Source organism: Cibotium barometz, chromosome 54, assembly GCF_041138505.1.
Source record: "Cibotium barometz isolate CiBa-2024 chromosome 54, ASM4113850v1, whole genome shotgun sequence".
In the NCBI taxonomy this organism is placed as follows: domain Eukaryota; kingdom Viridiplantae; phylum Streptophyta; class Polypodiopsida; order Cyatheales; family Cibotiaceae; genus Cibotium; species Cibotium barometz.
The window spans coordinates 1,331,906-1,355,154 of record NC_141099.1 but is presented as its reverse complement, the minus strand read 5'-3'; the positions used below and the strand labels follow the sequence as shown (position 1 = coordinate 1,355,154).

At 45.2% G+C, this 23,249-nt stretch overlaps 1 protein-coding gene across 4 annotated transcripts in view; it reads right to left on the bottom strand.

Annotated features, from left to right (window-relative positions):
* The window catches only part of LOC147607766 (THO complex subunit 5A-like), a 100,213-nt gene extending 78,364 nt beyond the window's left edge, over window positions 1–21,849 (bottom strand). For 3 of the 4 annotated variants that reach the window (XR_015264642.1, XM_086790103.1, XM_086790102.1), the window contains exons 1-3: window positions 21,259–21,848; window positions 20,445–20,735; window positions 19,163–19,499 (exon numbers count right to left, since the gene is read on the bottom strand). Coding sequence is in view for 3 of the 4 variants with exons in the window: in XM_086790103.1 (XP_086646229.1) it covers window positions 19,163–19,499; window positions 20,445–20,735; window positions 21,259–21,414 (784 nt within the window). In the remaining variant the exon portion in view is untranslated. Of the gene's footprint in view, window positions 1–19,162; window positions 19,500–20,444; window positions 20,736–21,258 lie in introns of all 4 variants that reach the window. The other variant, XM_086790104.1, reaches the window with a different exon arrangement.
* Between the last annotated feature and the right edge of the window lie 1,400 nt (window positions 21,850–23,249).

Sequence of the window (23,249 nt, the reverse complement as noted above, 5' to 3'; positions counted from 1 at the left end):
TAGCGGCATATTCATGGTTTCCAAGTAGTCCGCCAACAACTAGGGGTACTCCTAAAAGAACTCCTCGTCTAGCCAAATTGCTTCATGGATACCTCGATCTCGAAACTTCGCGTAAAACTGACAAGGTCTTTGACCGGAACCATGCTTCCAACAATGAAGAAGCTTCTGCTCAGGCTCAATGACTTCTGCTTCGTCAACCACGTCTGGCTGATGTTCATCTGAAACATCAAAAACTTCTAGACCAACATATGATTTTAGCCAAGAAACATGGAAAATATCCTGCATCGTCCAACTGTTAGGAAACTTTAACTTCATGGAGACATCACTTAGCTTTTGAACTATAGGAAAAGGTCCAAAACTATGGAAAGAAAGCTTGGGACAATATTTCCCCACTTGTTTCAATCTATGTTTCATGATACGCAAATAGACCCGATCCCTTTCCTTGAAGTAGACAACTCGTCTAGACTTATTTTCCTGTCTGTGCACTAAATAATGACCAGGCTCAAAAGTGAGAGCCAAACTATATTGAGTACCAAACTCTCCAAAATTGACATACTGATCTTTCATGTTATCCAAGTCATTTCCAGATATCTCGAGAATGGTAGACTCTTGCATGATCTGGATGCTGGTCTTTCTACTAAGGGCATCTGCAAACTGGGTTATGCTTACCAAGGATGTACTCGATCAATCCTCCAAATTGTTGAAAGATCTGACCCCATCTGGCTTATCAATCACTCCATTGGATACTTGGCATCGTCTAACTTTGGTCTCATAGGTCACTTTGGCCTTTTGAAGACGTTAATATAACATTTCATTTGATTTCAAGTGCTTGGTGGTCTATTTTGACTATGAAAACCCATCCATAAAGAAAAGGCTTCCAATGTTTGAGAGTTGTGATCACAGAGCCAAAAGCTCTCTGTCATAAACCGAATAATTCCCATTAGATAACTGCTTTTCTAGTTCGCCCTCTAAAGTCTTGGAGAGACGATAGAAAAACTTGCTAGGAGGTGCTGCCCCAAGGACCATATCAATATGATGATCCTCAAGAGACGAGAGGGTGGGAGACTGGGTGGTAGATCGTCCTTAAACATAATGTCCTGATGTCGAGAAAAGAGATCTACCACCTCAAGGATTGAAGATGAATCTTCCGCTCCCTTGCAGATAGCTCGTCGAGCCTGGAGAGGAGAAATCAATGGAATTCCAAGAATGCTCCTATCTCCACGAATCATGACAGGCTCGGAAAAACCTTTACAGATAGTAAAAGTGTCATGCCTCAAATCGGAAATGGGTTCATACTGGCGAAACCACTGGATTCCTAAGATCATGTCACACCCCAAAAGAGGCTAGACAGTGAAATCTCCCTAAAATGAGACCTTTTGAACCTAAAAAGAAAACCGTTGTACCTTTTGAGATATGTGGGTGCGGAGACCAGGTGTAACCCTGTCCACCTCCAAATGATAGGATACTCAGGTACAGCTCATTTTGGTAGCAAACTGGGAAGAGATGGCATCCTCAGAAATACCCATGTCAAAAAGAAGAACAAAGTGGCGGCCCTTGGCAGAGCCGTAAACTTGGATGAGGCCTTTCTTTGTGCCTTCAACCTCACCCTCCTACTTAGCATCAAACACCACGGATGGCATGGAATGCACAGAGGGTAAGAGCTGAACCGCATAGGTGGTAGCAAGAAGAGCGGAAGATGCTGTGGCAACTGTGGCAAAAGATTGTTTAGAGGCTTGCTCCGCTTGCCATTTCTAACAATCCTTCTTACTATGCCCCATGATATGATAGTAGAAACATCGGTTTTTTGACTGGTACTTCCTTTGCTCCTCTAGACGAGGATAGCCTCCAGTAGACTTGGATTCCTTACCCCTTGAACTAGAGCTAGAACTGTTGTCCTTCTAGGCGTCTTTAGAAGACAGAGTGGCTGCGAAGAAGACAGCTACTGCTGGGGTTTGGTACTAGACTACGGTTGTTTTGGTTTACCTCTGTTCATCTTCATTTCTTCATTTTGAGCGGGAGTCAAAGCCCTATCATAGATACTGGTTTCAAAGTTACGAACTGTGAACCGAATGTTAGGATCCAATCCACGAATGAATTGATCCATATTGGCCTGCTCAAATAACCCTAAGGTAACACCTGTGGTCGGGTTTGTATATAAGCTAGACCAATGCTACCACCAAGTGACTGCCTCGCCTGTAAGATGGAAAGCCGCTACTTGGACTTTACCTTGAGGATCTGTCAGCTTAGCCAAAGGAAAATATGCATTAAACTGATGAATAAATTGATTGACAACTGAATAATCACACTTACCATCATACTTACTAAAGTTTAGCTAAGTTCGGATGACGGTAGTTGATGTTGCAGGAGTATGGCTGGTGGCACCTATGGGCGGAGAGAATGAAGAGAGGGTATGTTGAAACCACAAATGCATGATCTCCCTTTCTCGCTTGTGTTCGAGTAACATTCGCTCATGATCAAGCTCTCGTTGGTGCTCCCGAGCTGCGAAGTCAATTTGACGCCAGTCTTCTTCAAGCCTACGTTGGGCTTCCTCATAATCCCGTCTATCTACTGAAAACTGCACAGAGCGGAAGCCAAGGGACACTAGAGTGTGCTGAATAGAGAGTGCAAGAGAGAGAGTGATATGGAGCAACTATGCTGAATATACTGAAGCAAAACAATCCCAAGCAAGAGACACAGATAGTCTCATAAGTGAGGGAGAAAAATATGTACAAGATTGAATGAAAAGGGAGAGGCCAGCCCCACCTATTTATAGGTGAGGAATGCTGGCCGACTGAGACTGAATATGCTGGCCGACTGGAGCATATGAGCTGGCCGACTGGTAAAATACCAAAAGAGCTGGGAAAAATCCCAGAAAAATATGGAAAAAAGGGGTGGCCAGCCCACAATCAAGGGCCATACAAAAGGGACCAAAAAGGACACCAGAAATGGGCAAAAACTGGGGATGAATGTGCTGACACCCCCTCTCAACACTAGATGCTGAACAAACTCCAAGAAGCCGAAGATGAGGAGCCAAGGAAGCCTGAGAAACCGGCTTGGTGAACAAATCTGCAGCATTCTCCGCTGAAGGACAATACTCCAAACGCAAATCTCCAGCAAGAACCCATTCACGAACATAGTGATACTGTATCTCAATGTGTTTCGTACGAGCATGAAACACAAGGTTCTTGGCGATGGCGATGCAACTCTGATTGTCACACCAAAGAAGACTAGATCCGGTAGAAGAACAACCAAGCTCCTCCAATAATCTCCGCAACCATATCGCCTCACATGCAGCATAACAAACCGCACGATACTCCGCCTCAGTAGAGGAAAGCACCACAGTAGGGTGCTTTTTACTGCTCCATGAAATGGCTCCAGACCTGAGTATAAAAACACAACCAGTGGTCGAACGCTGAGTATCTGGATCTCCAGCCCAATCTGAATCAGACAATCCAACAAGAGTCCATCCTTGGCCATAGAAGATGCCAAAGTCCAGACTGCCACGCAAGTACCGAAGAACTCTGAGAGCACACCGTCAATGCTGCTGACGGGGTTTGGATGAGGAAGAACTCAATAAACTGACTGTGAAACATATGTCCAATCGGGAGTAGGTCAACCAAACCAAACAACCGATGAGAACCCGATACTATCCTTGATCAATCCCTGGAGAAGCATCAAGTAGAGAAAGCTTCTCACTAATATCCATAGGAGAAGATACTGGCCTACACCCAGTCATCTCAAATCTGTCGAGAACATCCCGTGTGTACTTCTGCTGAGAGAAGAAAATGCCCTTCGAGGTCTGCCAAATCTCAAAGCCACGAAAATAATGTAGAAGGACAAGATCCGTCATCTCAAACTCTGTCTCCAAAGCATCCATGACAGAATGGATCCTAACAGAATAAGAACCTGTAAAGATGACATCATCAACATAGACCACAATGATAACAATCAATCCCCTCTCAAAAAGGATATAAAGGTTCGAATCTGCATGAGAACAGCGCAAGCCGAGCTTCTGAAAGAACTCATCAATCCGCTGGTACCAAGCCCGCGGAGCCTACTTCATTCCATATAAAGCTTTCTTCAGCCGGTGCACCTGATCTTGTTTGCCTAGAACAACAAATCCTGTTGGCTAATCAACATAAACCTCCTGTGTAAGCTCTCCATTCAGGAAACCCGACTTGACGTCCATCTGGAAAACGGGCCATCTATGATGGCCTGGAAGAGCAAGAACGGTGCGAATGGTAGTCATCCTGGCCGTCGGAGCAAAGGTCTCATCGAAGTCGACTCCAGGGCGCTAAGCATAACCCTTGGCAACCAACCTCGCCTCGCCTTGTGCCTGTCCAAGCTGCCATCAACTCGGAACTTCGATTTGAAGATCCAACGCACACCAATCACCTTACGCTGCAAAGGCCTAGGCACCAAAATCCAAGTGCCATTCCGTTCGATAGCATCCAGCTCTCCTTGCATAGCATGACGCCAAGGCTCATGTGACAGAATCCACAGCGGGAGGCGTAACAGAAGCAACGGGAGGGAGGAGGAGGAGAAGGCGGAGACGGAGGTGGAGGAAGAAGAAGCTCACCACCCCCCTCTAACGATGTAGGAGTCTTGTCGAACACCACATCACGGCTCACAACAACTTTGCCGGCCTGAGAATCATAAAGACGATATGCCTTGGACACAGTGCTGTATCCGAGAAAAGTCATGCGCTGAGCAAGGTCACCGCGAAACGTTTCACTATCGAAACGAAACGATGCTGAAACGATTTATTTTGGAACAAAACGTTTCAACACCAGGTAGGTGGACTGAAACGTTGGACCAAAACGATCATATACGTAAAATGTGAAGATACTGGCCAATAGTTATCAGATGATATTAGCATATTTATCATCATTAAACAAAGAAGACATACAAAAGAGAAGAGAAAAGAACATATAGGATGAAAGAAGGAAAGAGGAAGAGTTATAAAAGCCAAAAAGCACACAAAATCACAACCCTTTTTTACCAAATGAAAAGATATGGTTTCAATGTGTACATGAAACGTTTCAACAGTGAAACGTGAAACGAGTTTCAAAGCCACCGAAACGAGTTTCATGGTGACCATGGCGCTGAGACTTCGAGTCCAACTTGGAGCGATGCTCCTTGGGCACATGAACATACACCGAACACCCAAATATCCGGAAATGAACAACGGAGAGCTTCTCACCATGGAAAGCCTCATATGGAGTTTTATCAAGAAGAGCAGCAGTAAGAGACCTGTTCTAAATGTAGATAGCAATGGAAGCCGCCTCAGCCCAGAAACGTCGAGGTAATGAAGAATGCTCAAACATAGCACGGGCCATCTCCATAATGGTCCTATTCTTCCTCTCTGCAACTCCATTCTGTGGAGTATATGCTGTAGTAAGCTGTCTCTGAATGCCATGGGTCTTGCAATATTGCTGAAACTCCTGGGATGTGAACTCACCCCCTTCGTCAGTCCTAAGAGCCTTGACTGAACGACCGGTCTCTTTTTCCACCTCAACTCTCCAATCACAGAAATGCTGAAAAGCCTCATCCTTGGTCTTCGGAAAGAAAACCCAAGTCTATTTGAAAAAATCATCCACCATCTCATGAGCATGTACAACGCCTTACTCAAAGACGCGGTACTCATAGGACCACATAAGTTTGCATGAATGAGAGCAAGTGATGTCGAAGATCTGTGTGTTGCCTCCTTCAGAAAGGCGGCTCGGTGTTTGTAAACAAGAGAAACAAGCAAAAGACGGAGCCTTGATGGTCGGTAAACCCTCAACCAATCCATCCTTCCAAGCTCGCAGCAAAAGCTAATAGCTCAAATGGCCAAACCGAGCATGCCAAAGAGCAGAAGAGGCACCAAAAGAAAGCAGAGCGGTCAACTTGTACAGACCACTATCTTGGACTCCCTGAGCCAAGATGCTACCATTCGCCTTATCACGAATGGTAATCTCATAACGAGAAAAGATCACCTCCGCACCCTAAGCTGTAAGAGCACTCACTATCAAAAGGTTAAAAGCCAAATCTGGAATATACAGAACATCAGAGAAGTACCTCTTGTCCTTGGAAGATGGGGATGGTGCCATGACCATGTACTGGCACGGCAAAAGAATCACCCAAAGTGATCTCGCCTGACCTGGCAGTGAAGTCCTTGAACCAATCTCGATGGGCTGTCATGTGAGCAGTAGCACCGCTATCCACAATCCATGACCGTGACTGAGAAGTCACAAGAGCAAGTATACGACGAGTACCTACTAAAAGAAGAATGCTATCATCCTTCTTGGTCTGGGACACCGCTGTACAAGAAGAGTTCTTTGCTGCTTCTTCTTGTGACATTGGGGTGTTTTATGACCCTTCTTGCCACAATAATGACATTCAATGTCCTTGTTCTTAGAAGATTTGCTATTGTGTTTATCCTTGTCTATATCCTTGGAGTTCTTGTCAGAATCCTCTTTCCCTTTCTTTTGTTGATTCTTCCCTTTATCTCGCACCGCCAAAGCTCCATCAGAGCCACCAAAGGTGCTAGTCCGCTCCTCAAAGCGAGACTCAATCTGCATAACGGAGGGGAGAACTTCCTCCCAAGTAACTGGAACAAGACAAGGAGAAGAAACAAGAGACTGAAAATATGCATCAAACCTCTCTGGAAGCTTGGAGAGAAGCCGAATAGCCATGTCCTCTGTAGAGATGTCCTTGCCACAAACAACAAGCTCGTCCCGGAGATCTTTCATCTTCGAGATGAAAGCAGATAAAGATGGAAAGGCAAAAACTGATAAGTTCATAAGTTGCTTTTCCAACACAAAAATCCAACCCGGAGACTTAATCTCGTAGAGATCCACAAAAGCCTTCCAAACTCCATGTGCAACATCTGCTATACACACATGAGAGAGAACAGAATCCTGACAGTTCAACATCAGAAAGGAGAAAACGCGACGATCATTCGCCTGCCAAATATCAATCGATGCCTGAGTTGCACCACCGGAAGTAAGGGTGGGAGCGGTGGCATTGGCCGATGTAACAAGCCAATCCCAAAGATCCACGCCACGCAAGGCTGATTTCACCTTCACCTTCCATAGGGTGTAGTTGGAACCATCCATTTTCGCAAACTCAGAGAACATATGAAGAGAAGTCGGAGCAGCCATCACAAAAGCTTGGGCTCAATCTCAAAAATATGCACAATCTCAGAAGAAGAAGTGTCCTCCACAAGTACCAAGTGTGCCAGAAAGCCCGAAACACCACAAACCCCCTCTGCAAAAGGGAATGACCACCAAAAAGAGAAAAAACGCAGCCAGAAGAGGGCTGCTGTCCTGAAAAAAACAGGCCGCCTATGTCCAAACTCCACGTGGAATGAAACACCGATCAGAAAATTACCTGATGGCTGCAAACGATGAAGCCAATCTGTAGAGAAAGTGATCAGCAGGGGCTGTCCAGAAAACGCAGCAACAAAGAGGCTGCAAATCTGAGAAAAACGCAAAGGTGAGGGTGCTGAAAATAGGGCTGAATCTGGGGAAGCAGAGGAGTCGCTGAACCGGGAGCGATGATACCATGAAAGAGTGCACGGAGCGGAAGCAAAGCATGTGCCTCGAAAAATCATCAACAATTAGCATGTAGTAGAGGGACCCATTCAAGGAGGGGGTTGGGGATTGCCCACTCAAGTCGAAGTGAATCAACTTGAGGATACCCTGAGCATGATGAGTAGCATGATGTGGGAACAGTGAACAATGCTGCTTACCCATTTGACATAGCTGGCAGACTTTGTCAGTTTGACGTTGGGTATGCCTTCAACCAACTGGTCTCAAGACAACTCATAGAGTGGCTGGCAGACATCCTTTGTCAGTTTGACGCTGGGTATGTCACCAATTGGCCGACCATTTGGTCCATTCCCACATTTTTGCGTCTCGTTCACTTGAGGCCAGGCCAGTGTCTCGTGTGAAGAGGCCAGTATTTTGCTGACATGGACGGGAGCCAGACTGGTGCCACCCGTGTGTTAGCAGGATGGTGTCGTATGGACGGGAGCCAGATCAGTGCCACCCGTGTATGACCTGGACTGTGTTCGATCCATGGGACTGTCACGCCATGGAAGAGCCAGTATTCGTGCCGTGTTTCACCTATGGGACTGTCACACCTAGGGAAACTCGTGCCTGGAACTGTGTCTTACCTATGGGACTGTCACTCCATAGGAAGACCAGGATTTTATGTTTTTATGTCGTGCCAGTTTTGTGCCGACAGATATTTTGTACATGTTCCATGAACGGGAGATATGTCCATGTTACTATTTGCACATGCACACATATTTTGCATGTTTGAAACTGTTTTCGCATGACATGTATTCGTGTGTTTGCCTGCTTGACGTGTTACTTACTGAGCGGGGACGCCTGCCAGTGAGTCGTGAAGTGTGTCCTGTATTCTGACGAGTTTCAGTGCATGTGAACAGGTGGTAAGTATATGGTACATGTTGTTTTAAATGTCTTAAATACTAACCCTTTGATTTATAAGGTGAAGTGTTCACATTCATTTAAATGTGGGCACCACTTTGGGCACCCACTTTGGGGCCAAGGTGGGGAGCCCCATTTAAGTGAGTGTGGGGGTGGGCAAAGGCACCTACCCAAACTCCCTCACCCTCATGCATGCGTGGGTATTATCAACAGTTAACTCCACCTTAATTTATTAAAAAGAAATCTCTCCATCAAGCGTAAAGGAACATCGCTTCTCCCTGGCGTTTTATCATCACCCTTCGTACGCTATCAGGCGGCTGGAGTTCTGCTGCGCTTGCTGCTGGGGGTGCTTATGCTGCTGCTGCCTGCGCATAATCCTCTACAGGCGGCTGAACCCTGCTACAGGCTGGCTGCTTACTCCACGTAGTCATCCCCTACAGGCTACTCCTACAGCAACCAGTTACCAGGCGGCTGAGTGCACCTCTACAGCCGGCCACTTCCTTTCTACACATGCTGCTGCAGGTGGCTGCGAACTGCTCACAGGCGGCTGTCTCCATCTATGCTCTGCCAGCTGCGCCTGCCCCTCTACAGGTGACGGAACCTGCTGCTGCAGGCGGCTGTCTTCCATCTGCAGGCGGTTGACTTCCATCTCCACCTTCCCTGCATGCGCCTACTACCCTAGGCGACTGCTGAAACTGCCCCTTCACAAGGTATTGCTGTGGCTGCTCTTGGACGTGGGCTACCCTCACAAGGCGCCTACTCCTCTACCCGGTGGCTGTTGTATTGCTGCTCCTTCAAGCGGCTGCTCCTACAGGCTGTGCTGCCTGTTTTCTCTTACAAGGTGGTACATACTATTTCCATTGGTGTTCTACAAGGAAACTTCACAGCACACCTGGAAGACTTCATCCTACTACCAGTATTGGTCTTTTATCAACCAACTACAAGTAAGTGATTTTCAGATTTGAGTAAAGCATTTAATGTTTAAATCTGGTAAAAGAGTCGTCCCGCTCGGCCTACACCCGTTCGGTGCCGGGTTGTCCAAGCTATATGGGCGAACCTCGGTCCAAAGGTGCTGAGATCGGGAGAGCCAGGCGTTAGTACGAGAGCGCCTGTCTGTGCGTGGTCTCGGAACACCAGTGTGGTGCTCTCCGCGGAGTCCAGTGAAAGCACAGGACCGTAGTGATTGGGCCACACTAGTGGTCGTTCTGCTCCGAGTCTTTCTACATCGAAATTCGAGCTATTTGTTTAGTACTGTTTTCATATGTACATGGACATGATCTGGTTCTCAGAACCCGTGGAGCATTGTATTCTTTAAATACTCCCAATAAATATATCATATATTGAGGGGGGGGTCGGCCCGTTCCGGCCCCAGTGCTGGTGTCCATCTTTCCATTTCTGTTCATTTAAATTTCAAGTTGTTTTAAGTTGTCCATTTCATATTTGTGGTTTTAAAGTTGTGCTATTAAACGTGTAGGTGTCCAATTGAGTCTTTCCCACTTGACGGGATCGGTTTCATTGGTATCAGAGCACGGTTGTTTCCCTCTTCCTAGTGGGGAAACGAACCTGTGTATTGGACATCCCGCTTTTAGCAAACTTTGAACACAATGGACAGCCAAGGCAACCCTTTGGAAGTACCAAATTCGAGGGGTCCCTCTAGTGCTTCTCGTGGGTCTGATGCCCTGCGAGGTAGACACAAGCCTCTTGAAAGGGTTCTGGATAGTGAATCCAAAGGTCAACTGTCTCCAGGAAAGACAGTTATGCTTGAACAAGACCCTGATGCTATGAAAGCTGAAATGGAACATATGAGAAAACTTTTGCAGGCTCAAGAGCAAGAATTGAAGTTTTTGCATGAAGATCCTCATCTGCAAAGTGCTATTGAAGCCAGGAAGGCTGATGCTATGGTTGATGTAACCTTTGAATCAATGGCTCGTGAAGTGGGCAAGAAACCAAGGGAGTTGGCACTTGCCTATCTCCTTCGCAAAGGTGATATCAAAGAGGGGGATGACGGAGAGCTAAAATTCAGAAATCCACCTCGTTTAAAGCATGGAGATCCCGCATCCCAGAGGCTGAAATCTTATATGCAAAAGGAAGAGGTGACTGTCACTTCTCGTCATGCATCCTCTCCCCAAGGCACTAAGCCTGACAGAAATATGTATGCCAGTGCTCATGGAGGACACGAAAGTCACATGCATGCAAGATATGTATCTCATGGTGACAGGTCTGCTTCCAGAAAAATTTTGCCTTCTGAGTTGTCTCATGGAGAGACCATGCCATATGCAGGTAAGTCACATGCATCTGAGCTTCGAGTTCGTGGAGCACATGCCACCGTGCCCCATGAAGCTTCTATGACGGCCCATGGAGCCCATGCAGACAGGGCTACCCCGTTGGATAAGGGGAAAAGAAAAAGAGAGGACCATGAGCCTCATGCCAGGAAGCTCAAGGAGTTCAAAGCAGGTGATAAATCTGTCAAATTTGATGTCTTTCATGGTGAACATGATGCTTCTAAGGTGTTAGCGTTTGTGGCACAGTTCGACATTGCTTTTAGCGATGAGGACTTTACAGAAAAGTCGAAGGTGCGCCATGCTAGCATGTTTCTAAAAGGCACTGCTGCCCATTGGTGGATCACCGAAAAGATCACCAAGGATCCCATCTCTACTTGGAAGGAATTCAAAGACAGATTTTATGCTCAGTTCCTGCCACCCAATGCAGAGCAAACTCTCACTCAAAAGTGGGACAGGCTGGAACAAAAAGATAATGAGAGTGTGCAACAGTATGTGAACAAATTTTGGAAAGTGTTGCTGGAAGTGACTCCCTTCATGCTAATCTCTGAGGAGGAAAGAAAGAGGAAGTTTCGTTCTGGATTGCAACCTGCTTATAGATCGGGTATTGAATTGCACCCAAAACATACGTTGCAGCAACTCACAGCTTCTGCTCTTGCCACAGAGCAATTGGTGCTCAAGATCAAGCAAGATCAAGGAGGTTCCAAGGCGAAGGACAAGGCTGTCCCAAATCAGCAAAAGGGCGGACAGCCATCTAAAAAGAGCTTTCGGGAGCCTTACAAGGGTGGTAAAGCTGAAAATAAAGAACAGGGCCCAAGAAAGAACAAATTTGGATTAACCCCGGAGCAAAGAGAGCAATATGCTAAGGATGGAAAATGCTTTTCTTGTGGTAGCAAAGACCACATGTTCCGACAATGCCCAGATCGCAAACCAAAGCACGAGGACAAGCACACCAAAGCAAATGTTCATGCAGTCCCTGATGTGCAAGGTAATACAGGTCATGATGCTAAAGAGCGTATGGTTTGCAAGGCTTGGGGGCAAATCAAGGATCAGCCCGCACTCTTCATGTTTGATGACTGTGCAACTGACAATTTCATCTCTATGCAAATGGCAGCTGCATTGGGTATTGAGGTTGAAAACATGGGACCTCAGATTGAAGCCGAAGCTGCATTTATTGGCAAAGAGGTGCAGGTTACCCCTTTGATTGGGAAGTTGCGTATTCATATTCAGGGCTACCTTGACAATGAGCATTTCTTAGTTGCTCCTTTGAATGGATGTGATGTATTGTTGGGCAAGCCGTGGCATCATAGGCTTGAGCCCCGCAAAGACTACAAGTCTAATATGATTTCTTTTATGCATAAAGGCCGCATGCACTTTATTGATGCTGGCAAAGAAGGGGATTCCATCCCAGTTGTATCACACATCCAAATTAATAAAGCAATGAAAAAGAGTCTTTCAGCGTACTTGGTTTTTGTGCGTGATAGTCTTGTGCCAAATCATCAAAATATGGATGCTATGTCTAATGATAGGCTGAATTTTCTTAATGCATTCAAAGACTGTTTTGCTGACTCATTGCCAGGTGAATTACCTCCCCAAAGGCCCGAAGATCATTGCATAGATCTTGTGCCAGGTAGTTCTCCACCTAATAAACCCGCATACCGAGTCAGTGCTGCACAACAAGAAGAAATTATGAAGCAGGTAAACGAGCTTTTAGAGAAAGGTTTGGTTCAGCCCAGTTCCTCACCTTACTGCTCTCCTGTGCTTCTTGTTCAAAAGAAGGACGGATCATTCCGTATGTGTGTAGACTATAGAGCTTTGAACAAGCTTACCATCAAGAACAGATTTCCTATTCCACGTATTGATGATATCTTGGATAAGCTTGATGGCTCAGCTTGCTTTAGCAGACTTGATTTGAAGAGTGGTTATCACCAGATCCGAGTGGTGCCACAAGATGTCCATAAGACTGCATTCAGGACAGCCTTCGGATTATATGAATTCTTGGTAATGCCTTTTGGTCTCACCAATGCTCCTGCTACTTTTAATCGTATGATGGATAGGATATTCCGATCCCATCGCAAGTTTACAGGAGTCTTCTTTGATGATATCTTAGTTTTCTCCAAGAATGAGCAGGAACACAGAACTCATTTGGTCACAGTGTTCGAAGAGTTGCGAAAGCACAAACTTTTCGTCAATGCCAAGAAAAGTGAGTTTTTCCTTTCAGAGATTCATTATCTGGGACATATTGTATCCAAGGATGGAGTTACAATGGATCCTGCAAAGATAGAGACTATTCGGAATTGGCCCGAATTGCAAAACGTACATCAAGTACGTAGTTTTCTGGGATTATGTTCATACTACAGGCGTTTCATAAGGCACTTTGCTATGATTGCAACTCCTCTACATGATCTCACGAAGAAGAAAACTGTTTTCAAATGGACTTCAAAGGAACAGGATGCTTTCTTGCAGCTCAAGCATGCGATCATATGTGGTCCAGTATTGATTGTTCCTGACTTGCATAAGTCATTCGTGGTTGAATGTGATGCTTGTGGTGATTGCATTGGAGCTGTCCTAAATCAAGAAGGGCATGCAGTTGCATACGAGAGCCGTCGTTTGCATGATGCTGAGCTTCATATGGATATCTATGAGAAAGAGCTCTTGGCTGTAATTCACGCCTTAAAGATTTGGAAACATTACCTTCTTGGGGCTGAATTTGTGGTCAAGACAGATCATCAAAGCTTGAGATACTTTCTATCTCAAACCAAGCTTTCAGAGAAGCAAATGAGAATGGCGAATTTTCTTTCCATGTTTCATTTTCAGATTGTGCATACTCCAGGAAAGAAAAATGTGGTGGCCGATGCATTATCTAGGAGGCCTTATATTGCTGCAGTCTCAGTGGCCTCTCATGGAGATCTATCTGCTATGAGAGATTTGTATCATTTGGATGCTGATTTTTGCCATATATGGACTGATTTGAGGGCTGGTCATTCACATGCCTCTTATGTTATCAATGAGGGTTATCTCATGAAGGATAATTGCCTATGTGTGGTGAAGGATTTGCGTCCAAAGGTTATGGACGAATGTCACGCTCCACCATATGCTGGTCATAGAGGTATTATGCCTACTACTCGCATGATTCAGAGGTATTTCTTTTGGCCAAGCATGCGTAAAGACATTGAGGCTTATGTGCGTGCATGTATTATTTGCCAAAAGGTGAAATTTGACAGGCAAAAGCCTCCAGGTTTGCTTCAGCCATTGCCTATTCCCTCGCAACCTTGGGAAAGTATCACGATGGATTTTATTATGGATTTGCCTAGATCCCAGCATGGGAATGATGCTATTTGGACTATTGTGGACAGGTTTAGCAAGCAAGCTCACTTCTTGCCAGTCAAGAAACCCATTAAAGCTGATCATATGGTAAAGCTTTTTCTTGCTAATATTTTCAAGCATCATGGTATGCCTAAATCCATTGTTGGGGATAGAGATCCCAGGACTACAAGCCTATTTTGGAGGGCTTTGTTTGATAATATGGGTACTAAGCTTGAGTTTTCATCAGCTTATCATCCCCAAACGGATGGCCAAAGTGAAGCTGCGAATTCAGCTGTATTGGATTTATTGAAGTGTTATGTGGCAGATCAAAAGCATGCATGGGAGAAGTATCTTCCACTTGTTGAGTTTGCCTACAACAATACGATCCATGCTTCCACAGGAAAGGCTCCGTTTGAGATCATTTATGGCAGAGTGGTCTTGCCACCCATCCTTCGTACCAAGGATGAGATTTTTGCAGCTGATGAATATGTTCGTGACTTAGATGTTGCCTTTGGTCAGGTGCAGACAGCCATTGCAAGATCTCAGGATAAGCATAAAAAGGCTGCTGACAAGCATAGAAGGGACATGGAAGTCAAAGAAGGTGATTGGGTATTGCTGAAATTTGAGAAGGCTAGGCTTCGGAAGAGGCCAGGACGAGAAGGATCATATCCTAAGCTTTCTCCTCGCTATTGTGGACCCTTCAAGGTGATTCACAAGATCAATGAAGTGTCCTACAGGCTTGCTTTACCTAGTCATTGGAAGATTCACAATGCTTTTCATGTGAGTCTATTTCGGAAATATGTGGGGCCAGATCCTGATGAGCCTGTCACAGAAGATCCGCCAGAAATTGAAGAGCTTGAGGAGATCCTCCAGCCAGAACAGATTGTTTTTCACAAGGAGAGAAAGCTACCTGCAAGAAAGCTTTCCAGGAGATACCTTGTGAAGTTTAAGAATTATTTGCCTATTGATGCCAAGTGGGTAAATGAGGATTATTTTGCAGATTATCCGCAATTGTTGCAGGCATATCTTGAGGCTTTTAAGTTGAGGTCAACTCTTTAGAAGCCCGGGGGGATGTCACCAATTGGCCGACCATTTGGTCCATTCCCACATTTTTGCGTCTCGTTCACTTGAGGCCAGGCCAGTGTCTCGTGTGAAGAGGCCAGTATTTTGCTGACATGGACGGGAGCCAGACTGGTGCCACCCGTGTGTTAGCAGGATGGTGTCGTATGGACGGGAGCCAGATCAGTGCCACCCGTGTATGACCTGGACTGTGTTCGATCCATGGGACTGTCACGCCATGGAAGAGCCAGTATTCGTGCCGTGTTTCACCTATGGGACTGTCACACCTAGGGAAACTCGTGCCTGGAACTGTGTCTTACCTATGGGACTGTCACTCCATAGGAAGACCAGGATTTTATGTTTTTATGTCGTGCCAGTTTTGTGCCGACAGATATTTTGTACATGTTCCATGAACGGGAGATATGTCCATGTTACTATTTGCACATGCACACATATTTTGCATGTTTGAAACTGTTTTCGCATGACATGTATTCGTGTGTTTGCCTGCTTGACGTGTTACTTACTGAGCGGGGACGCCTGCCAGTGAGTCGTGAAGTGTGTCCTGTATTCTGACGAGTTTCAGTGCATGTGAACAGGTGGTAAGTATATGGTACATGTTGTTTTAAATGTCTTAAATACTAACCCTTTGATTTATAAGGTGAAGTGTTCACATTCATTTAAATGTGGGCACCACTTTGGGCACCCACTTTGGGGCCAAGGTGGGGAGCCCCATTTAAGTGAGTGTGGGGGTGGGCAAAGGCACCTACCCAAACTCCCTCACCCTCATGCATGCGTGGGTATTATCAACAGTTAACTCCACCTTAATTTATTAAAAAGAAATCTCTCCATCAAGCGTAAAGGAACATCGCTTCTCCCTGGCGTTTTATCATCACCCTTCGTACGCTATCAGGCGGCTGGAGTTCTGCTGCGCTTGCTGCTGGGGGTGCTTATGCTGCTGCTGCCTGCGCATAATCCTCTACAGGCGGCTGAACCCTGCTACAGGCTGGCTGCTTACTCCACGTAGTCATCCCCTACAGGCTACTCCTACAGCAACCAGTTACCAGGCGGCTGAGTGCACCTCTACAGCCGGCCACTTCCTTTCTACACATGCTGCTGCAGGTGGCTGCGAACTGCTCACAGGCGGCTGTCTCCATCTATGCTCTGCCAGCTGCGCCTGCCCCTCTACAGGTGACGGAACCTGCTGCTGCAGGCGGCTGTCTTCCATCTGCAGGCGGTTGACTTCCATCTCCACCTTCCCTGCATGCGCCTACTACCCTAGGCGACTGCTGAAACTGCCCCTTCACAAGGTATTGCTGTGGCTGCTCTTGGACGTGGGCTACCCTCACAAGGCGCCTACTCCTCTACCCGGTGGCTGTTGTATTGCTGCTCCTTCAAGCGGCTGCTCCTACAGGCTGTGCTGCCTGTTTTCTCTTACAAGGTGGTACATACTATTTCCATTGGTGTTCTACAAGGAAACTTCACAGCACACCTGGAAGACTTCATCCTACTACCAGTATTGGTCTTTTATCAACCAACTACAAGTAAGTGATTTTCAGATTTGAGTAAAGCATTTAATGTTTAAATCTGGTAAAAGAGTCGTCCCGCTCGGCCTCCACCCGTTCGGTGCCGGGTTGTCCAAGCTATATGGGCGAACCTCGGTCCAAAGGTGCTGAGATCGGGAGAGCCAGGCGTTAGTACGAGAGCGCCTGTCTGTGCGTGGTCTCGGAACACCAGTGTGGTGCTCTCCGCGGAGTCCAGTGAAAGCACAGGACCGTAGTGATTGGGCCACACTAGTGGTCGTTCTGCTCCGAGTCTTTCTACATCGAAATTCGAGCTATTTGTTTAGTACTGTTTTCATATGTACATGGACATGATCTGGTTCTCAGAACCCGTGGAGCATTGTATTCTTTAAATACTCCCAATAAATATATCATATATTGAGGGGGGGGTCGGCCCGTTCCGGCCCCAGTGCTGGTGTCCATCTTTCCATTTCTGTTCATTTAAATTTCAAGTTGTTTTAAGTTGTCCATTTCATATTTGTGGTTTTAAAGTTGTGCTATTAAACGTGTAGGTGTCCAATTGAGTCTTTCCCACTTGACGGGATCGGTTTCAGGGTATGCCTTCAACCAACTGGTCTCAAGACAACTCATAGAGTGTGTCATAGGGCAGGTGACCATAGCAAAAGTGCCATAGTCGTTCAGTGTCTGAAGAAGCTTTGGTCACATAGGCACAAACCCGATGAAACTTAGAACCCTCGAAAGATGGCTCAGATAAAAAAGTAGACATCCGGTATAAGCCATCCTTTTGTACCTGGCCTCGGGCAACAACAAGATTGGTAGTCTCATCAATCACCTCTTTAGTAGCGTTGGCATTTTTCTGTAAATCCCCTGTGATGTGCTCTAAAGGCACAGAGAATCGTACACTTAAGCGGTTGAGAGATACCTTCGGGCCCAACCGGGGTAAAATCTTATTACTAGAAGGCACCCCTTCTTTCAACCTTCCCAGGAACCATAAGAATATGGTTGCTGCATCGGGACCCAAAGGTGAATCAAACCCCGAATACACGAGTCTCTTCATGAATAGTTGTGCAATGGATTCGAAAATCCCAAACAAAGGGGGAAATCTCCTCCGAAGCATACCCATCCAATCTGATCGCCGCTAATGTCCTAAGTTTTGGTGGGGAATTGGGACTCGGCGACCAAAGCAACTTATCCGACCATCCAATCATGACCGACTGTTACATGATGGTCAGCACAGCGCACTCGAAGACCGATAAGGGGTCCTTAGACACTGGACCAGGACTAAACGTCGGAAGAATCCGATCCGAATTGGTAGTAGACTCAAGTGATGCCGAAACCGGTGGGGAACCTTTTCCGTAGTGGAAGGACTAGAAGAGGCTCAATGTTTTGGATAGTTGTAGGCGAGAACCCTCGAATAGGCCTTTCTCACCAATCGCTACGAGTGACAGTACCTTTTACCGTAAATAGAAAATGGGCGAGGCACTTCAGGACTGCACCCAGGGTAAAAAATAAGTACTAGTGTAATTGAGAAATAAGTACTAGTGTAAAGTAATGAACTAGTGTGAACAATGAACTAGTGTAACATAGTGTGGTTAGCCGCGATGTGATCCTCGCATGATTGGCCGACACATGATGTGATCTTCGGTAAGTAAGAAATTCCTTCCCTGTGCCGGATGTGATTTGACCAAGTGCCTAAAAGAATGGCTATGTGTAACCCTTGCCCTTCGATGGGTGTTGGTAGCGTAGCAAATAGCTATTCATAAAGCGTGTGTCTTATGCGGAGAAATTGGGTCTCTATAGATAGAGTTGAAACGCTGAGAACCAAATATCCACAGAAGGTAAACTTCTGTTTTGTTTTACCTCTAGGTTCAATTAAAAGGAACTATAACTAAAGGGAGTTTAGAGGCCATATGAATCTCTTCTAGGATCAAAAATGACTGATTGAATTTAAGAGAATTTTCCATGTTGCACCAAGCTACTTACGGAAGTATGCATACACTCCAGGAACACTTCGGGGTAAACACCCATCCGAATGGGTACGGTCGAGGGTTCGGCATTCAAGCCGTAACATTAGTTAAGCAGAACAAAAAAAAGATTTTTCCTCTGTTCACTCTAAATGCATAGCATGGTAAAGTGCTCTCTGAACCGAGCTGGATAGTCTCCTCTCACTCGGCTCACCAACCTGACTTTCATTGTTACGGTTTCAGATATTCAAACCGCAATTGGATGGTTCCCAGCTTTTCGTATGAGGGTTCTCATACGGCATAAGTGACAGAGTGGTATTTGTTTCCTTCTTACCGTAATCACCATTTGTTCGACGAAATCGTGCACAATCCCGCAGTCGAGTGCCCAGTACGTGGTACACCTACGGCCCTCGGCTCCATCACAAGCGGCGCATACGTCCCGTAAGGTGCTGTTCAGCCACGATCTTTCTCAAGTGCAAGCATTCATGCATACATGAGAGATCTGCATGAGTGATTATGTGCATGCTTGGAAACATTCATACTAAGCACACTGGCGTGACAAAGCTTGTGACAACCAAAATATTGCACAAAACTACCTGAATCTTTCATTGCTTGCTGGCGGGCAATAGCCTGGGCATCTTTTGCACTTCCGACAATTTCCAACTCAATATTCTCATCAAAAGCTTCCTTCTGAGCTGAGATCTGTGTATACAAAATGTAAAGAGGTGTTGGAAGTAGTTCTGCTAGATGATGTTGCTTCATCCGTTTGGTATATAGAATTCCCAGCTGCTGCTGCACTGGCAAAGAAGCTTTCTTTAGTGCTTTCAAATGAGAAGGAAGACTAGATAAGAACTTTTTTCGGCTTGCTATGCTCTCTTGTAGCATCTTCTTCCTAGCTTCCAACAACTCTCGCTGCTTGCACAGCTCCTTTCTCTAGAAAAAAAAATAAACAATTTTCAAACGCCAAAAATCAAAAATAAAACTGTCAGTAGCCCACAATGTTTCAGCAAACTTACATAATGCTGGATGATATTAAAAAAATAATTAAACGCAGGACATGATAAATGCATAAGTTCCCTAATTTCAACCAGTCTAAGAACCTAACAAAGAATCAAAAAAGATAAAACAGGCATACCCTAAGGTTGAGCTTTGGGCTTCTTATGAAAATAGTCCCAACCCTAGGTATACAATCATGTGTAAACAACTGCAAATGAGCACACACTACTTTGCACATATAGAAAAATTTGCTCTCACATGTGACACAAAAATCACATGCATGAGCATCAGAATGGTTCTGGTTGAGCATTCTCGACGGACAAGTATGAACTGTGCAAAGGCATTGAAAAGGTAGTAGTTACATGGCGATTTGGTTGGGGTGGTATATCCCCAATGCAGATAAGCATTTACTCGATGCTCATTGTACAATTGTTCACTCAGGGCCGTCTTTCTACCCTTTGGCACACTCGTATCAGGGCCTGATTATTGCTGCAAAACCCCAATTTGCTCACATGCAGGCATGACACCTCATCTGTAATCCCAAACAAGGGTGGATTCCAGAGCCAAATACCCTCTGAGTACCACCTGGAATCGGATCTAAAAGCAGCTGCTTGTTCATAGCCATAACCCATGCATATTTATTAATTGCCGTGCAACCAACAATCAAGACTTTATACCTTGGGGCTTTCCACTGGCCACTTTGATTGCTCATAGAAGTATTTTTGATACAACTAAAAAAGCATGCTTTGTTTTGAGATATTCACCTTCGTCAGATTTATCATATTGAAAAATGCTTTGCCAATTTACTGACTATTACACATACCAGATAAGCATTTTCTACCACTGGAAAACTGATGAAGCTGTGAAATGTTGCAAAAAAACCTGATAAAGCTCAAAGTTGAGACGCTCTAGCATCTGCTTGTGGGGGTCCTCTTTCAGTGCTGGATCTTTTTTGAACTCTTCCGGTGCATCTCTATAGAAATCTTCCTCCGGTACCAATTCAATGTTGGGATACTTCGACTTGAAGTCCTTGCAAGAATTGATCGCTTTGAGGTAGTGATTTTTCTGATATAGTAAATTGTTGAGCTGTAGAGTCGTGTAATCTACTGGTAATTTGGCTGCTTCTGTCTCCTGTTTTATTCGGTCCTCATCTTGCAAGATTGTGCGATTGATCTACAGAAATCAAGATAGTACCTTGAACTCACAAATTACATTATCCATAAATAGTTGCCTGCAGGTGAACTTCACGCTGCTCACATACACGAAGTAGCACATACTTGCAGTTGCCTATTTTCCTAAAACAAGAGTGTACTATTTTATCTGTTCAGCATATGGTATATGCTCATTGCTTACCTACCCTATGAAGGCAACTAATCCTGCGTTTTCACTTCAAGTAGCTCATGTGTGTGTTCGTACATATAGATGCATGCATGCATACACATAATACACACACACACACACAAAAGCATCTTTGTATATATATGTATACATGTAAAAACCGCATCCACACATACATACATTTATGCATGCATGATTCCATCTAAATGCCTCCATGCATTGCAACAATGTATTCCCACACACGGACACACATGCATTCCTACATAGAATAGATACAGCTGACTCATAAACACATGAATCGATAGATACACAGAAACCCTAGGGCTGGCCACAAAATGCTGGACTCAAAGGCCCATACCTGCCGAAGGTTAAGAAAAGCCACGGACGCCTGAGTGAAGAGTTCCCGGAGCTCCGCACGATTCCTTCCCTCTTTTTTGATAAATAAAATTTTGGCAAGGGTCTCCTCAATGCTGGCTCTGGTCTCAGCGAGGACATTGTATGAAGTCTTCTCCATCTTACAGGTAAAAACTGTGCTAAACGCGCGCGCTCTCTCTCTCTCTCTCTCTCTCTCTCACACACACACTCACGGCCTGCATTAATATGGCTAATAGTTAATACCCCCTTCCGACCAACACAAAAAAAAGGGGCGAATATTTCGTTTCCTTAGGTGTCTTTGATGAAATTCTAAAACGAGGTGTCAACCAAGTGCCTCTAGTTTTTCTCTCTCTCCGGTGCAGCTGCGTGCACCGATGAGAGACCCCCTTTGTTTCTCTCTTTCTCGTTTAAGGTGGGACAAGGGAACTGGTGCGCTGATGCTCCTCTATGTTCCTGGTATTCCTTGATGCTCCTCTCATGTTCTTTTGTTCCTCGTATGTCCATGGACAGTTTTGTATCACCCCAATGAGATAGCTATTCCATGATGAGATATGCCATGGACATTGCTGTATCACTTTGGTCTCATGGGCCCATTGGGTTTTTAGTAGACGCTTAATCTCTCTCTCTCTCTCTCTCTCATTCAACGCATCGCGCTCAGCCTCCGTGGATTAGTTACCTCACGCTCAGGCAGGGCCAGTGCTATTGTTGAGCTGCTGCAAGAGCAATATGGGTTTTGCAGGTGGAGAAGGGAGCAAAGGTGATCCTTATAAGACTTAGCATTAATTAAATGATGCCATAACTAAAGGTCGTACATCTATTTATAAGTTATTGGCCTGCCCATTTTCAAGGAGCTTTGTGAAAATAGAAAAAAAATGGTGGGCGGGGGGCTCCTCTCTACAATAGATTGGGAACACTAAGTGTTTGTATAGGGTTTGTTAAGGTTGTATATGGTTACCCAGTAGTCTTTCAAGATGGTTGGCAACATCTTCTGATAGACAATCCAATTTTAGTCTATTTGCCCTCCTATATTCAGTAAAACATAAAAGCTATCATTAATAGTGTCATATTCACTCAAATTGTGAAGGTGCATTAACGCTTGCTATCACGAGCATTAACATATGATACCCTCCATAAACCCTCACACACTCATCCGCACAAGTTTACCCACGTCTCCTCCCCAAATCATGTGCACCTCTAGCATCGGCACAACCAGACAGAGACACAAAGCCCTTACCTTAGTATTGGAAGAGGAGCATAAAAACCAAACAGAGAGTAAAAAATAAAACATGCAAGGGGGTAAGAGAAATTCCCCCACTTCTCTCGGCGGATGGGGGGGTTCCAACTGTAAAACCAAGGAGGGCCTTGCTCTCCAAAACTTTTTGTTCGTGCCCCAGAAGACCTTAGTTGTAAGGCTAATGATTATTGCAATTTGCAAACTCACCCACTTGTCACACGCTTGTCACACGCTTGCACTCTTTGCATTACCCCATCCCCTTCTCTTTACACATCCAATCTCTGATTCTTTTTCTCATCATTTCACAACCTTAGTTGTAAGGCTTATAAGAGCCTTCAAGTAAGAAGGCCTTACTAGCCCCTTTAAGTCTTGGCCCCTTGGTAACTTACCATAGTTCCCCCTCTTGCTACAAGCTACACTACAAGCTTGCCTTGTGTTACATCCCCAGCTTCCACCTTTAAGGGAAGATCTTCTAGCCCCAGTTTCCCCTGCATGTCAAACCTTCTTGCACTTAAGAGATTCTTATAGCTTCTTATCCAATCATTAAATTCTACATGCCAAGGCAAAAGGGGGGGGAGAGAGAGTCCCTCTTGCTCATACGTGGCAATTGAAGCACAAAGATTACACTAAAAAAAGGCGATTTGGTTGGATTTTATTTAAGAAGAAATACGTTAAAACCTTCACAATTAAATTTTGGCCTGTCAAAAACATTTTAAAAATTATAGGTTGAGAAAAACACC